Raw genomic sequence first — 18,566 nt, forward strand, 5'->3', positions numbered from 1 at the left:
ATGTGTGCATTTAGTGCTATAAAGTGACCTCTGAGCACTGCTTTTGCTGTGTCCCAAAGGTTCTGGTAGGATGTGTTTTCATTCTCATTTGATTCTATGAATTTCTTTATTCCATCTTCAATTTCTTCTATAACCCAGTAGTTTTTGAGCAAGGTGTTGTTCAGTTTCCATGTGTTTGATTTTTTTTCCTTGCTTTTTAGGTTGTTGATTTCTACTTTTTCGGCCTTATGGTCAGAAAAGATGCTTTGTAATATTTTGATGCTTTGGATTTTGTTGATGCTTGGTTTATGGCCTAATATGTAGTCTATTTTGGAGAATGTTCCATGTGCGTTGTAAAAGAATGTATATTTGACTGGTGTTGGGTGGAGTGTTCTGTATACGTCTATTTGGTCAAGTTGGTTGATTGTGGCATTTAGAACTTCTTTATTGAGCTTCTTTCTGGATGTTCTGTCCTTTACCAAAAGTGGTGCATTGAAGTCTCCTACTACTATTGTGGAGCTGTCTGTCTCTGTTTTCAGTGTTGTTAGAGTTTGTTTCATGTGTTTTGGAGCCCTGTCATTGGGTATGTAAATATTTATTATACTTATGTCCTCCTGGTATATTGACCCTTTAATCATTATTTAGTGTCCTTCCTTAACCTTTGTGGTGGACTTTACTTTAAAGTCTATTTTGTCAGAGATTAATATTGCCACTCCTTTTTTGAGTGTTGTTTGCTTGATATATTTTTCTCCATCCTTTGAGTTTTAATTTGTGTCTCTAAGTCTAAGGTGTGTCTCTTGTAGGCAGCGTATGGACGGATCGTGTTTTTTTAATCCAATCTGCCACTCTCTGTCTCTTTATTGGTGCGTTTAGCCCATTTACATTCAGTGTAATTATTGATAGGTATGAGTTTAGTGCCATCATTTTGATGTACTTTTTTTTGTGTGTGTTGTTCACAGTTTCTTTGTTCCACTTAATTTTCTGTGCTGAGTCGTTTTTCTTTATTTTCTTTTCATCTTTTTCATTGTTGTTGATTTTATGATGAGTCTAGTTTTTTATTTTGACTTGTAGGATTATTAGTTTCCTTTGTGGTTACCTTAATATTTACCCCTATTTTTTTAAGTGTATACCAGTCTTTTATTTCTTTATATCGCCATGACTTCCTCTCCATATGAAAAATCTATGACGACATTTTTTAAGTCCCTCTTTTTTGTTTTAATGTAGTCATCTTTTACATATTGGCATCTGTTTCCCTGTTTTCAGTGTTTTAACTTTAATTTACTTTTGTGACTTTCCTGTCTGGGTTGACATCTGGTTGGTCTGTCCCTGTTAGTCTCGAGTTGTTATGTGAAGTTACTGATTTTTCTAACTGGAGGATTCCCTTTAGTATTTCTTGTAATTTTTGTTTGGTTTTTGCAAATTCCCTAAACTTCTGTTTGTTTGGAAGTGCACTAGTTTCGCCATCATATTTGAGAGACAGTTTTGCTGGATTTATCATTCTTGGCTGGCAGTTTTTTTCCTTCAAGGCTTTGTATATGTTATCCCATTGCCTTCTTGCCTGCATGGTTTCTGCTGAGTAGTTCGAGCTTGTTCTTAGTGACTCTCATTTGGAGATGAGTTTTCGTTTATCCTTAACCACTCTTAAAATTCTCTCTTTATCTTTGCTTTTGGCAAGTTTGATTGTAATATGTCTTGGTGACTTTCTTTTGGGATCTACCTTATGTGGGATTCGATGAGCATCTTGGAGAGATATGTTGTCATCTTTAACAATATCAGGGAAGTTTTCTGTCAACAAATCTTCAACAATTTTCTCTGTATTTCCTGTTATCCCCCCCTGTTCTGGTACTCTAATCACTCATAGGTTATTCCTTTTGATAGAGTTCCACAGAGTTCTTAGGTTTTCTTCATTTTTTTTTTAATCCTTTTATATGATTTTTCCTCAAATAAGTTGGTGTCAAGTGCTTTACCTTCAATCTCACTAATTCTGACTTCCATTGCCTCAATTCTGCTCCTATGACTTTCTACTGAGTTGTCTAATTCTGACATTTTATTGTTAATCTTCTGGATTTCTGATTGCTGTCTCTCTATGGATTTTTGCAGCCTGTTAAATTTGTCATTATGCTCTTCTCTAATCTTTTAATTTTCTCTATTGCGTGTTATGTGTTTTGCTTAATTTCCTTCCTAATTTCTTGAAGAGTTCTGTATATTAATCTTTTGTATTCTCCCTCTGGTAATTCCAAGAAGTTTTCCTCATCTGGAAAATTTCCAGATTCTTTATTTTGGGAGCTTGCTGAAACCATCGTGGATTCCCTCTTTATGTAATTTGGTATTGACTATTGTCTCCAAGCCGTTAGTAAGTTATATTTATTTATTTTATGTTTGCTTACTGTGTCCTAGCCTCTTGTTTTGTTTTGATATGCCCAAATAGGCTGCTCATATGAGCTAGTTTGATTCTTCGCACCTTTGAAGCTCTCATATCCAGTAGCCGGGTGGTTAGATCTATTACTAGGTATGTGAGCTCAGTAGTCTGCCCACTCCTCCTGTGTGGATTCAGCTCAGGTGCCCAGGTAGTTAGCCACCAAATGTGTGGTGTAGGTTTCCCCTTACAGTCCTAGACAGGCATGGGTGACTGGTGTAGGCACAGGCATCTGGCATCAGCAGGGGTACACACTCTGAGCAAGGCTAGGGGCTGATGATGCCCCCGTGTGTCCAGTAGGAAGGCGTGTTCCTATTCCCTAGAGCGCGTAGGTGGGTAGGTTTTGCAGCTAGACTATGAGTACTTAATGCTGTTGTTGTAAGGATTGGGGGGCACCTCTTATTCATGAGCCCCTATCGCAGGTGGCTAGGTGGCGAGAGTGGAGCTACCAGTCCTCAGTCCCCTGATGTGGGTAGGTGATGACCATATTTAATGGACAGAACAGTGTCAGATGTCAAGAACCTATCACTTCACATCTGAAACAGCTGAAGTTAGAGTTCGGTATATACCCTGTTGTACTGCAGTAATGAGGGCCTACGCTGTTGAGATGGGCCCACAGAAGTTTATGCAGGGGGAAAGGCACTCAAAGTCCGTTGATCCCTTATGCCTGTGCCTTGGCAAACGAGTTGTGCCTACCCTGGGTTCCTGGCTTAGGGGAGCCGGTAGTTTATTTGTTCCCCTGTTTGTTAATTTTTTCACTCTTCAAAGCAGGAAGGATGGCTCTGGGCGTGTGACGGATCCTACTTCTGGCCCAGGGTGCTCGGCAATTGCTGAAGCCTGTCCGGGACCCAGTGCAGAGCAGGGACTGGGGAGGTAAATGGGAGAGAAGTTTTTCCCTAAGGGGGGTGTTTTAGATCCGTGCCCTAAGCCGTATGCAAGTACTTGTCTTTCACCGATGAAGGCTGCTTCTCACTGGTTCTGGGTGTCTGTGTAGACTCTCTGGCGGTGGGTCTCTTCTGGTGAGGAAAACGCACCTCCTGAGCACTGCTGCTTGCCTGCCTCACCGCTCACCCAGGAGCTGCTCAGGCCTGAAGGTCTCAGGCTCTCTCCAGGTCAGGTCTGACAACTCCTCACTGCTTCCGAACTGTCTCTCCCTCTCCCTGCCACTTGGTACAGTTCCTCAACTCTGCCTTTGATGTTCAGGGCTCCCAGATTGCCATATATAATCGAATCACTTGTCTTTTTGGGTCTTTGTTGTAAGAGGGTCCACCGGAAGTGTCTGACTACTCCTCTATCTTGGCCCCGCCTCCAGTTTTCAAGTCTTTAGATATAAAATAGGTTAATTATAAGAAATTCAAACCATAAAATTTAAGAAAGACTTACACTTTTCATTGTGAAATTTCCGAACATTGTGCTTGTTAAATGGCAGTCATGGCAGATAATATTTACCATAAACGTAACCTCATTAGTGGTATAAATTTTGAACGGTCAGGTTATGAAAGATAGCATACTTCACTTTATGCCAAGATTTCTTACATTTTTTTCTGTTTTCTTTTTAGGTTAATAGTATCTGTTGGAATGACACTGGAGAATATATTTTATCTGGTTCAGATGACACCAAGTTAGTGATTAGTAATCCTTACAGCAGAAAGGTAAAATGGTTATAAAAATTATTAATTTTATGTTGGGAAAAAAAAATCAAGAGGCTAAAAATCCAGAAATTTAGAAATAATCATGAAATGGCGATTTGTAATTGAATAGCCTTTATAGTTTGGAAGGTAAATTCTTTAATTCTTTATGAAAACATTAGATTTCACTCAGTCTTTAGACTCTAGAAAGTTTAAATATGCTTCATTTTATGCAAATAGATCATAATCATCACAAATGACATTATTTCAATAAACCATTCTTTGAGAGAAAAACAGTGTAAATTTTTATTTAGTGTAAAGGTGACTCAGTAAATGAATTGTCTTTTTATTGTGGTATATTTCTAGCATATTTTTACTACATGTGAGAGGTAGGGGCATCTTAAATTGGGTACTCTCTTTTGTATTTAAGAGCACTTAGAAGTATATAAATATTCAAGCCAGAATTTATGAAATACATTATTTAAAACTGATCCCAGTTTACCAAAATAATTGGACTTTTAAATCTCAGCGAGATGTTTTAAAACTTGTATATCATGGCATTTTGTATATAATAACTTCATTAAGCATTTATGTTTAATTATTTTAATTTTAATCATTTAGAAGGAGTATTAAAAGTGTTAGGGAAAGATGCATTTTTTTAAATTAAAAAAATTTTAACATGGTAGTTTAAAAATAGTATTTTATTATACTAGCTAAAATGAGTCTCTCTTAACTAGCATATCATTTAAATAGTCTATTTAATTTTTTTAGTTTTTTTTTTTTAAATTAGAGATTTCACCATGCAGTCTTTAGACTGTCTTTCACGTAAAAACAAAATACCATCAGTTTCATCCTTTTACTCTCTAAATAATTTCTGAAATTTTTTATTGTAGTGTTATCATATTGTCTTATAATAGAGAATGTCATAACACAGAGCTATTGCTCATTGCCAAGTATTAGGCTAGTTATAATGGTATAAAGTATAACCTGTAGGCAGAGTATACTTGTTTCCTCCATTGACTTTAATCTTGGCTATTTGAGTTTTGTCGAACATCTAGTCCACAGTTAGTGACAAATATGTAAATAAACATATAAACTGTATAATCTGATAATTGCTGTAGTAGTAGTAGGAGTAGGAGTAGTGGTATCATGGTGAAATTGGACATGATATTGCAGACAAAAAGCTAGAAGTAGTCAACTATTTGGGCAGGAAGGATTTCTTAGAGGTGTAAGGTTGTTCTAAATCATATTTCTCAACAGTTCGCCTTGCTTACTTGGAGTTTTTAATCCTTGTTACTCAGGAGAAAGCATCCAGTTATATAACTTTTAGGGCTAGTGGAGCCAACCTTATGATTTAGTATTCATGGGTCCATAATAAGTTCTGTATAAAGAAAATAGCCTTGCTCTCCTTATATAGTCTGTAGGAAAAGCATGTGTTATGTGTAACATATGAGAAAACTGGAAGTTTAATTGTTTATGTAACCTTGGTAAATTATCTTAACATTATTTTTAAGTGATTTATTTAAATGGCATTGCAGGGGCATCTGATCTCCTCTAACTTCACAAGGAGAAAGGAGAATGAAGATCAGCAGCCCAAGGCTGATTCCTATGAGGCAAAGATCAGTCATGCCTCCGTCCTCCAACCTTTTTACCAATTCTGACACCATTTGTCCCTCCCATGGCACTCTCTACTTCTCTGCTGAGTTTGATAATTCGTTGCAGTGGCCACACACAACTCACAGACAATACTCACGATTATGGGGTTTATTACGGAAGTAACAGGTTACAATTCAGGTTCAGAAATGCTCAAGATATAGTTCTTCAGTTAGGAAAGCCTCTTCTCAACCTTGCCCACAAGCATGCCTCTCTCTGGCCCCTCGGCCTCTGCCCTGCTTGGGCAAGTGTTACAAAGCTCTTTTAGCTCTGCTGATAAGTGCCCCAAGGCACCTCACTCTGCCAGTAAGCCTTGGCCTGAAGGCACTCCGCTCTAGCGCCGTGGGTGGGCAAACCTAGGTCCACCAAGTGCCCAGGACACCCCACTCTGCCAGCAAGACTCCTGCCTGAAGGCAGTCAGGTTTCTTGCTCCGTAGACTGGGAAGTCCACTGTGCTGTCTCTTGCTGATCTCCTGCCTCTGCTGCCACCATGTCTCTGCTGTCGCATCTCACTGTCTTTGGTGTTACAGTTCTCTCTCTCAATCTCCTGTTTCCAGGAGTTTCTCAGGGAAGGGATCCCGGCTCCAAAACGCACTTCATTCCTGGCTCTTCTTTCTTGGTGGTGGTGATATCGTCTCTTCCTGCCTCTGGGATGGTTCATTTTAAGCCTAGTGGGATGGCAATACTGATCAATCCCCTCGTTAGGTTCCATCCACCTTATTTGCATGGTCCCACCTCCCTGGGTGCCATGCATCATATTTACATTATTAGCAAGTTATCCAGTCTCCTTGGTGGGCCACGAGTACCTCATTTGCCTAGTCCTCACCCAGTCATTTGGTGGGAGTTACAAAGACTATGGCTTGAAGGGCCATATTAAGTAATTCAGTGTACCACACACTGTTAAGAATAGTTTGAAGAAAACTGCTAGGGTAGTCTTTGGTTCATTTTGTTAGGATTTTTAAATTTAGCCCTTTAGAAAATATACTTGTATTTAAAACATTCTTAGACACAAGCAGCCCAATGACTGACATGTGGCTATTTCTTGACATACAGACTAGACTAAAAATTATTTTTAATAAAAATTTACTCAGACTAATTTAATTGGACCAAACCTCCTGTTGAAACAACTAAAATATGCTTGTTTAATTATTTATAAAATTATCTTAAATGCAAAAAATAGCTGCCCTGATAATAATGACTTACCTGGCCAAAATGGAAGGAAAAAGGTGAATCCAGAAAAGTGATCATAGGAAGCAATATTTTCCTGAAGGTATTTGTCAGTCTAAGCATATAGAAACTTTGATTTTGTTGGCCTTGAAGGTCAAGGTAGAGAGAAATCAGAGATCAGGGCTCTCATCAGGTTTGGATTCTAAGAAGAGAGTCTCTTCACAATAAGACCCAAAAGGGCCACCCCTTCTGGATGTAAGTGAGTCAGTTCTCAGATGGCCTTGGAGCTGTGGCTTGTATGATGTAGGTGATCCAGGGAACCTGAAGCCTTAAACCTTAAGGATATTAATGACTATTAAGTTTCTCCAAGACTTGGTAACAATAAAAGCATATCCTCCCTGGAGAAAATTATCTTTGTTCTAGGCCTCAAATTATTCATTCAAACAATTTTTCAAGTAAAATTGCCAGCACAGATTGAAAAAGTACCAGGCACTCAGGAAAACAGCACATCATAAATGAGAAGAACTAACAGAAAAAGCAGTCAGTAGCAAAATCACTGCTACTCTGTCAGAATAATACCATATAACAAACCACCCAAACACACGTCCAGTTAAACTCAAACACAAAACCCATTGCTGTCGAGTTGATTCCAACTCATAGTGACCCGAGAGGACGGAGTAGAACTGCCCCATAGAGTTTCCAAGGAGTGGCTGGTGGATTCGAACTGCTGACCTTTTGGTTAGCAGCTGAGCTGTAAACCACTGGGCTACAGGGCTCCATCCAGTTAGACCAGGAGTCGGTAAATCTAGGCTGGGCTTGACTTTAAAGTTTAAACTGCAAACTGCTTCTCAGTCTACATGTCTCATTCTCCTTGGACTGTTGGTCTAGCCAGGTCATGCTCTTCTTACGGCAGTGGCAGAAAAGTGCAAAGAGAGCAAGCCCAGTTCACAAACAGATTTTAAGCCTCTTCTTGCAACACTTCTGGTAACTTTCCATTGGCTGAAACCAAGAGGTGGGAAAGTATACTGTTTTTCATGAGCTAAAAATACTACTATAGGGTAGTGAAAAATTGTGACTGGTAATTCAGTCTACCACACCCATGAAGACTTCAGCTATTCGGATTAACAGACACTGTCTTTAAAACATCAACATTTACTGTGTGTAAATGAGTAAATGACTGAATGAATGAATGCACACAAGCTTGAAAATAATTTTTGGGGATAGTAAACTATAAAAAGTGGTAGCAGATTTGAAAAAGAAAGAAACTCAAATTTTAGAACTGAAAAATACAATAACAAATTTAAAATTCTATTTAATAGCAGGTTAGATATAGATGAAGAAATAATTAATGAACTGGAAAATGTCAGAAGAAATTACCCAGAATGCAGTCTGTAGAGATAAAAAATGGAATACACATAAGAGAGAATAAGAGCCATAGAAGACAACATTAAAGACCTAACATATATTTATTTGGTGTTCCAAAAAGAAAAGATAGATTGGGGCAGAGGTAATATTTGAAGAGATAATGGGCATGAATTTTCCAGAAGTATAAAAACTTACAGATTTAAGAAACTCAATGAATTCCAATGTTATCCATAATTGGATTATGGAGATTCCAGAACACTTAACTGTGCTCATGTGGAACCTGTATGAGAACAAGAGGCAGTGATTTGCACAGAATAAGGGGATACTGCGTGGTTTAAAATCAGAAAAGCTGTGTGTCAGGGTTGTATGCTTTCACCATACCTACTCAGTCTGTATGCTGAGCAAATAATCCGAGAAGCTGGACCATATGAAGAAGAACATGGCTTCAGGATTGGAGGAAGACTCATTAACAACCTGCATTATGCAGATGACACAACCTTGCTTGCTGAAAGTGAAGCGGACTTGAAGCACTTACTGATGAACGTCAAAGACCACAGCCTTCGTTGTGGATTACACCTCACATAAAGAAAACAAGAATCCTCACAGCTGGACCAGTAAGCAACATCATGATAAACGGAGAAAAGATTGATGTTGTCAAGGATTTCAGTTTACTTAAATCCACAGTCAGTGCCCATGGAAGCAGCGGTGAAGAAATCAAACAATATATTGCACTGGACAGATCTGCAAAAGATCTCTTTAGAGTGTTCAAGAGCAAAGATGTCACTTTAAGGGCTAAGGTGCACCTGACCCAAACCATGATATTTTCAGTTTCCTGGAACAAGCTGGACCATGAATCAGGAAGACCGAAGAAGAATTGATACGTTTGAATTATGGTATTGGCAAAGAATATAATATACCACGGACCACCAGAAGAACAAACAAATCTGTCTTGGAAGAAGTACAGCCTTGGAAGCGAGGATGGTGAGACTTCGACTCAAGTATTTTGATATGTTATCAGGAGGGATCAGTCCCTGGAGAAGGACATCATGCTTGGTAAGTTAGGGGGTCAGTGAAAAAGAGGAAAACCCTAGCCAAGATAGATTGACACAGTGAGGATGGGCTCAAACATAGCAACAATTGTGAGGATGGCGCAGGACTGGGCAGTGTTTCTTTCTGTTCTTTTTAGGGTTGCTGTGAGTCAGGACTGACTGGACGGCACCTAACAACAACAGTGAATTCCAAGCAGAATAAATATAAAAGAAAAATTAATACCTAGATTCATCATAGTGAAACTGCAGGAATTTCAAATATGTAAACAAATAGGAGAGGGTTTATTTGGGTATGTGGATCAAAGAGAGGTTTAAAATGAAAATGAAACTGCCAGAGAATCAGTTTATAAAATTAGTAGGACAACCAGAATCAGCATAAGGCTGGTTCCTGTGAGGCAGAGGTCAAATATGTCTCTGCTTTTCCATGTCTCCATTATTTCACTCTCTGTTTCTCTGCTGGGTTTGATAATTCACTGCAGTGGTCACACGGAACTCACAAGGACTCACAGACTATACTGCAAGTTGTGGTTTATTAGAGTCACAATGCAGAAGTAAGGGGATACAATTTTAGATGCGACTCAGGGTAAAATCAGGGAACACAGGATACAACTCAGGGAAAAGGTATACGGGTGAGGTCTGGTAAGGTCCCTGATGAAGAGAACCCGTCTCTCCCTTTGTCAACCAGGGCAGCTTCAGATAAGTTTCCTGCTGGAATAGGTCTTCCTCAGGGTGACTCTAGGGCTGCTGCTCTCCTCTTGATGAGGACAGCTCTGTCTGCAGGTTTTTATAGGCCAGCCCATGTACTCCTTGTCAAAAGTAGGCTCTGATAAAAGACAGCTACAGGGAGGGGTCCCCCAGCCAATGTGGGTAAAGGTCAAACTGGGCAGTATTCCTTAGCCAATTCCAGTAAAAGTCAGCAACAGGGTGAGGACCCCAGACTATCCCTTAGGAGATTTGTAAAATGACTAATCCTCGCAAGCTGCTTACGTGGATAGCGAATCAACCAGTCCTTTGGCAGATTGCAGCCTGACCAATCATTTTCAGAGAATTGCAAACCCAAACTCATTGCACCACAAAAACCTGAAGTGATTTTTGTCTTAACGTATCTATTTATCCATCCATTCATCTGTTATGATTTATTATTTAGTGTATTTCTGCTAAAGAACTGTACTTTTTTTTAATGAACATTTCATTGTTGTTTAAGTGAACATTTACAGAGCGAATTAGTTTCCCATTGAACATTTATACACAGCTTGTTTCATGACATTGGTTGTAAAACCCTAAATGTGCCAGCACCCTCCCTCTTTCCTCCCTGGGTTCCCTCTGTCCGTTTGCCTAGCTTTCCTGCCCCTGCCGTCCTTCTGAATATTGCTTTGGGGAAAATGCTACCCTGTAGATTTTGTATAGTTGATTGTTCTGAGGGGTACATTCCTCACTGGTGTTATTGTTCATTTTATAGGTGTCTATTGAATGGATACAATGTGATCTCCAGGAGTGTTTTCAGTTCCAAGTTTAAAGGGTGTCTACGGGCCATACTCTTGGGCTTCCACCAGTCCCCATCAGACTAGCAAGTCTGGTCTTATGAGTTTGAATTCTGTTCTACATTTCTCTCCCATTCTGTCCACGACCTGTTATTGTGGTCCTCGTTAGAGCAGTCGATTGTGGTAGCTGGGCACCATCCAGTTACTCCGGTCTCAGGGTAATGGAGGCCATGGTTCATGTGGTGCATTAGTCCTTTCAACTAATTGTTTCCTTGAGTCTTTGATTTTTTTCACTTTTCTTTTCTTTGGATCGGAAGAGACCAATTGTATCTTAGATGGCCATTCACAAGCTTTTAAGGCCCTAGTCGTTTCTAACCAAGGTAGGATGTACAACACTATCTATATGGATTATGATATGTAATTGACCTAGATGTTCCTCTAGACTGTGATCGCTAGCGCTCAAGTCCAGTATCTCAGTCACAGGAGGTGTATGGTTATGGCCAAGAAGTTTTCATGATTGTGTCCCCTGTGTTGTGTGTACTATTGCATACTTGAGTATATTTGTAGCAGGCACATATATATATGTATGTGGAAGTACTTCCATATACCCTCCCACCCCTGTTAAGATTGTACTTTTTAAGAAACTGTACCACATTTTTTAGTCACATTAATTGGTCTTCCTTGTAGGCATATGGGTATTATCCTATCACTCACAGCATTGTATTTCAGGTTAGATTTTGAAATATTCTTATTGACGACAAATGCAATGCCATTCCTCTTCAAGTTGTCATTCCTGGCATAGTAGACCATATGATTGTATGATTCAAAAAGGCCAGTATCAGTACATTTTAGCTCACTAATGCTTAGGATATCAATGTTTATGCTTTCCATTTCATTTTTGACGATTTCCAATTTTCCTAGAGTCATACTTCATACATTCCATGTTCTGATTATTAATGGATGTTTGCAGCTGTTTCCTCTCATTTTGAGTCATACCTAATCAGCAAATGAAAATCCTGAAAGCTTGACACCATCCACGTCATGAAGATCGACTCTACTTTGAGAAGGCAGCCCTTCCCTAGTCATATTTTGAGTGTCTTCCAACCTGAGGGGCCCATCTTCTGGCACTATATCAGACAGTGTTCCACTACTGTTCGTAAGGTTTTCACTGGCTAATTCTTTTCAGAAGTAGACCCTACTGGGTCCTTCTCCTAGTCTGTCTTAGTCTGGAAGTTCAACTGAAGCCTGTCTGCTATGGGTGACCCTGCTGGTATTTGAATACTGGGGGCATAGCTTCCAGCATCACAGCAACACCCAGGCCCCCACAGTATGACAAACTGACAGATGTGTGGGCCACTTTGGCCACTAAGGCCAAAGATGAAGAAATTGAAGATTTTTACCAACTTCTGCAGTCTGAAATTGATCAAACATGCAATCAGGATGCATTGATAATTACCAGTGATTGGAATGCAGAAGTTGGAAACGAAGAAGAATCAGTAGTTGGAAAATATGGTCTTGGTGATAGAAATGATGCCAGAGATCACATGATGGAATTTTGCAAGACAACCGACTTCTTCATTGCAAACACCTTTTTTCACCAACATAAATGGCGACTATATGCTTGACCTCACCAGATGGAATACACAGGAATCAAATCGACTAACATCTGTGGAAAGAGACGATGGAAAAGCTCAATATCATCAGTCAGAACAAAGCAAGGGGCCGACTGCGGAACAGACCATCAATTGCTCATATGCAAGTTCAAGTTGAAACTGAAGAAAATTAGAACAAGTCCACGAGTGCCAAAGTACGACCTTGAGTATATCCCACCTGAATTTAGAGACCATCTGAAGAATAGTTTTGATGCATTGAACACTAATGGACTGAAGACCAGACGAGCTGTGGAATGACATCAAGGACATCATACATGAAGAAGGCAAAGGTCATTAAAAAGACCGGAAAGAAAGAAAAGACCAAAATGAATGTCAGAAGAGACTCTGAAACTTGCTCTTGAACATTGAGTAGCTAAAGCGAAAGGAAAAAATGATGAAGTAAAAGAGCTGAACAGAAGATTTCAAAGGGCGTTGAGAAGACAAAGTAAAGTATTATAATGACATCTGCAAAGACCTGGAGATAGAACATGCTTGGTATTTCTCAAGCCGAAAGAACTGAAGAAAAAATTCAAGCCTCACCTTGCAATATTGAAGGATTCTGTGGGGAGAATATTAACCGATGCAGAAAGCATCAAAAGCAGATGGAAAGAGAAATACACAGAGTTACTATACCAAAAAGAATTGGTTGACATTCAGCCATTTCAGGAGGAGGCATGTGATCAGGAACCAATGGTACTGAAGGAAGAAGTCCGCGCTGCACTGAAGGCATTGGCGAAAAACAGGGCTCCAGGAACTGACGGGATACCAATTGAGATGTTTCAACAAACGGATGCAGGGCTGGAAGTGCTCACTTGTCTATGCCAAGAGATTTGTAAGGCAGCTACCTGGAAGAGATCCATATTTATGGCTATTCCCAGAAAAGGTGATCCAACTGAATGTGGAAATTATTGAACAATATCATTAATATTACACTCAAGTAAAATTTTGCTGAAGATCATTCAAAAGCTACTGCAACAATATATTGTCAGAGAATTACCAGAAATTCAAGCTGGATTTAGAAGAGAATGTGGAACCAGGGGTATCATTGCTGATGTCAGGTGGATCCTGGTTGAATGCAGAGAATACCAGAAAGATGTTTAACTGTGTTTTATTGACTACACAAAGGATTTGACTGTGTAGATCATAACAAATTATGGATAACATTGCAAAGAATGGGAATTCCAGAACACTTAATTGTGCTCATGAGGAACCTGTACATAGATCAAGAACCAGTCATTTGAACAGAACAAGGGTATACTGCATGGTTTAAAATCAGGAAAGGTGTGTGTCAGGGTTGTATGCTTTCACCATACCTACTCAGTCTGTATGCTGAGCAAATAATCCGAGAAGCTGGACCATATGAAGAAGAACATGGCTTCAGGATTGGAGGAAGACTCATTAACAACCTGCATTATGCAGATGACACAACCTTGCTTGCTGAAAGTGAAGCGGACTTGAAGCACTTACGGATGAACATCAAAGACCACAGCCTTCAGTATGGATTACACCTCAACATAAAGAAAACAGAAATCCTCACAACTGGACCAATAAGTCACATCATGATAAATGGAGAAGAGATTTAATTTGTCAAGGATTTCATTTTACTTGGATCCACAATCAACACCCATGGAAGCAGCAGTCAAGAAGTCAAAAGATGCATTGCATTGAGCAAATCTGTGGCAAAAGACCTCTTGAAAGTGTTGAAAAGCAAAGATGTCACCTTGAAGACTAAGGTACACCTGACCCAAGGCGTGATGTTTTCAGTGGCCTCGTGCATGTGAAAGCTGGATGATGAATACGGAGGACCGAGGAAGAATTGACGCCTTTAAATTGTGGTGTTGGCAAAGAATATTGAATATACCATGGACTGCCAAAAGAACAAACAAGTCTGTCTTGGAAGAAGTACAGCCAGAATACTCCTTAGAAGCAAGGATGGTGAGACTATGTCTGACATACTTTTTATGTGTTATCAGGAACGATCAGTCCCTGGAGAAGGGCATCATGCTTGGTAAAGTGGAGGGTCAGTGAAAAAGGAAGACTGTTAAGGAGATGGATTGACACAGTGGCTGCAACAATGGGCTCAAGTGTAACAACAATAGTGAGGATGGTGCAGGACCAGGCAGTGTTTCGTTCTGTTGTACATAGGGTTGCTATGAGTCAAAACCGACTCGATGACACGTAACAACAACAGTACCGCATTTAATCCAGTGATTCTACCAGGGCTTTAAACCAGTTTGTTCTGGTTCAAACTCCTGCTGACAATTTACATTTCCATCCCAGATACATTGAATCACAGTCTACATTTCAACAAGATCCCCAGGTGATTCTTATGTATGATAAAATCTGAGAACCACTGCTCTACTAGTGGAGCCCTGGTAGCCAGTGGTTAAGAGCTCGGCTGCTCACCAAAAGGTCAGCAGTTTGAATCCGCCTTGGAAACCCTATGAGGCAGTTCTACTCTGTCCTGTAGGGTCACTGTGAGTCAGAATCGACTCATTGGCAATGGGTTTGGTTTTGGGTTGGCTCTACTAGTGGTACTCAGTATTGGTCTCTTACCAGCAGCATTAGTATTACCTGCGAAGTTGTTAGAAATGAAAATTCCCAGCAGGCGTTCGAACCAGAACGAACCAGTTTGATGCTCTGGACTCTGTTATCAAAGTTATTCAGTCAATCCCCATCTTCTTTAAAGGAAAGCTCTATAGTATACACAGCTTTTCCTGATTCGGCCTCAGCCTACTTATTCATCTTCCCTGTCATGAATTGAATTGTGTCCTCCCAAAATATTTGTCAACTTGGCTAAGCCATGATTCTCAGTATTGTGTGATTGTCCACCATTTTGTCATCTAATGTGATTTTCCTATATGTTGTAAATCCTACCTCTATGATGTTAATGAGGCTGGTTTAGAGGCAGTTATGTTAGTGAGGCAGGACTCAATCTACAAGATTAGATTGTGTCTTAAGTCAGTCTCTTTTGATATATAAAAGAGAGAAGCGAGCAGAGAGACATGGGGACCTCCTATTACCAAGAAACAAGAGGTGGGAGTAGAGTGGGTGCTTTGGATCCGAGGTTCCTGTGCTGAAAAGCTCCTAGATCTGGGCAAGATTGATGGCAAGGATCTCTCCCCCGAACCGACAGAGAGAGAAAGCCTTCCCTCTAGAGCTGGCACCCAGAATCTGGACTTCTAGCTTCCTAGACTGTGAGAGAATAAATTTCTCTTTGTTCAAACCATCCACTTGTGGTAATTGTTGTAACAGCAGTAGGTAACTAAGACATTTCCCTTCCCTCTTTATACTTCATCATTACTTAGCTACTTGTAGTTCTTAGAGTTTTTTTGTTTGTTTGTTTTTGTTTTTTACTGTATGCTTTTGCTTGTACTCTTCTTTCTGCGTAGGGTGTTTTCCTGTGTTCCCTTACACCTCTGTCTGCTTGCCAAATTTAATCTTATCCCTCAAGTGTCAGCTCTTTTCTACATTTCTGTAGCTTCCCTAAGCAGATATAGGCACTCTTTCCTCTATGTTCCCATTGTACTTAGTGGATAACTCTACTGTTATATCGTATTGTCTTTCTTTGCGTGTTGCTCATTATCATACCGTAAGTTCTTTGAGGATAATGACAATTTCTTTTTCCTTTTTGTATCCTGAACACTTAACAAATTATTTATTTGCTTGTTATGTAGTAGGTGCTCAATAAATTTGTAAAAGGTTTGTTATTTCTGTAGTAGATGCCTTAAACAGGGATGTAAGTGGGGGTTGGGGGGAGAGTGGTTTTATCAAGGGATTGAAGAACCGATTTCTTCTATCCAGATACTTTTGGACCAAGCTTGAAGCTTTGAATGTGTTGTGTATTACATGATGGAGGAAAGAGATACCTGCTTAGCCAGCTAAATTAGCCAAAATAACCTTGTGATTAGCAGAGTGATAGATGTTACAACTAGATTACCTTCACATTTAGTTATTGCAATTATCAATATGTCATTTTCATCACAGGTTAAGTTACTCTGTCAACTTCTACCTCTTCAGGGCATTATTCCCAAATGTTTTCTAAATAAGCATTATAATGCATTGATCTAAGAAAAGTAAGAAAATAAATCCAGATATCAAAAATTATAGCTGTTTCCAAATGCACATGCTATTTATAAATATCAGTCTTGTAATTTACCTCCAGCAGTACCCATACTGTATTGGCTATATAGATGCAGTTCCAACAATTAAAAAACAAATTCCAACCTTCAGTGAAATTAACTGTAGACACACCTGGTAGCACAGTGGTTAAGCACTCGCCTCCTAACTGAAATGTTGGTGGTTCAACCCCACCTAGCAGCTCTGTGGGAGAAAGATCTGGTAATCTGTTCCCATAAAGATTACAGCCTAGAAAACCCTATGGGGCAGTTCTACTCTGTCACATGGGGTTGTTATGAGTAGAAGTCGACTCAATAGCACCTAATAACAAGAACAGCACACAGCAGTACTCATTTTTGCACAGCCACCACCCATCTGTCAGTGGAGGCTTGTAAGTTGCTGTCATGTTGAACAGGTTTCAGTGAAGATTCCAGACTAAGACGGACTAGGAAGAAACGCCTGGTGATCTACTTCCAGAAATCAGCCATTGAAAACCTTGTGGAGTACAATGGTCTAATCTGCAACACATAGATGGCACAGGACCAGACTGTGTTTTGTTCTGTCGTGCATGTGGTCACCAAGAATCAGGGGCCAACTCAACGGCAGCTAACAACACAACTCATTCTTCCAACAATTATCTGTTAATAAACTAGGGAGAGAGTGGTACAAAATGAGGTTAGAATGGTAGGAATGATAGATAGTAGGTTTTGAGGGCTATAGTGAAGCATTTAAATTTTAGTCTAATTGAAGTAGACAGTCATTGGAGGGTTTAAACATGCAAGTGATAAGATACGTGTTTTTAAAAGATAGCTTTGGCTAATTCTTGGAGAGTAGAGTCTGAACAGTATTGGAAGAAGGATACAAGAGGCCATTGGTGTTATCCAGGTGAGAGGGAATGATGGAGATAAAGATAATGAAATTGGACACAGTGATAAGTAATTTGGGATGTATTTTGGGCATCGAATGGCTGATGGATTGGATATAGTAGATGAAGGAAAGAAAAATGAAAGAGTTTTTAGTCTGACTAGATCAACTGTGAGTGGATGTTGATGCCACTGAGATGGGGAACACTGGAAGGAGAATAAATTCGTAGAGGGGAATCAGAAATCAACAGACTTGATCAAAAGGAAGAGGTTTCAATTTTTCACTCTCTAAATATCAATTATTAAAGGAAGAATATTCAATTTATGAGTGACTAATGAAGCAGTGAGGCTCCCACTTCTCTTTTTGAAGTTAAATGGAGACAAAGCACAAATTATTAAGAATGTCTGCTAAATGTAACTTAAGCAAAGCCAAAGGCCTATCAGACTGAGAAACTAATGACTGTATGTAGTGACCTAGGAGTTCCCTGGGTGGTGCCGGTGTTTAATGCACTTGGCTGCTAACTGAAAGTTGGAGGTTTGAGTCCACCCAGTGGTGCCTTGGAAGAAAGCCTTGGTTATCTACTTCTGAAAAGTCAGCCATTGAAGCCCTGTGGAGTATAGTTCTACTCTGACACGTGGGGTTGCCGTGAGACAGAGTCAACTCGACAGCAACTGGTTTGGTTTTTTTGTTTTGTAGTGACTTATAGTTAGCTTCTTGGTGGATGATGCTAAAATTACTTACAGAGTTCAAAGCCATGTTATCTATCTTCTTTAAAGACTGATTATTGTTTATATTTTACCTTACTCTGGCAAATCTTACTGTCTTACACCTGGAGAGAGAAATAAAAAAAACTAAAGTATTTAATAGATGATAGTTATTCTCCTTTGGCTTTGGTTGATGTAGGTGCAAAGGCCAGTTTTTAAAAATTTGACCCTAATGATCTGTGCATTAATTTTAATAAGACTTAGAGTGAAGTAGTTTATGGTCTTCCAGCCAATCTATATTTTGGCCATCATTCTATAAACGAGGCCTTACATAAAACAAGGTGACTTATATACTTAAAGTGGTCAAAGTAAATAACTGCTAATATTTATACCCGATTTATGCTCTGATTTGGTGTTGTATTCTCTGTTATGCAGTTGGTAATTAATGTTATACGGTAAGCACTCACTTAGCAGAAAAACTAAAACCAA

The 18,566-nt window shown here is 39.5% G+C and overlaps 1 protein-coding gene across 5 annotated transcripts in view; it reads left to right on the plus strand.

Annotated features, from left to right (window-relative positions):
- Positions 1-18,566, plus strand: part of DCAF6 (DDB1 and CUL4 associated factor 6) — a 211,588-nt gene that overhangs the window by 43,629 nt on the left and 149,393 nt on the right. For all 5 annotated transcript variants that reach the window (XM_023738429.1, XM_023738425.1, XM_023738426.1 and 2 more), the window contains one exon: positions 3,955-4,047. In XM_023738429.1, the coding sequence (XP_023594197.1) occupies positions 3,955-4,047 (93 nt within the window). The remainder of the gene's footprint in view (positions 1-3,954; positions 4,048-18,566) is intronic.

This window comes from Trichechus manatus, unplaced genomic scaffold (assembly GCF_000243295.1).
Source record: "Trichechus manatus latirostris isolate Lorelei unplaced genomic scaffold, TriManLat1.0 scaffold00117, whole genome shotgun sequence".
Taxonomy (NCBI): domain Eukaryota; kingdom Metazoa; phylum Chordata; class Mammalia; order Sirenia; family Trichechidae; genus Trichechus; species Trichechus manatus.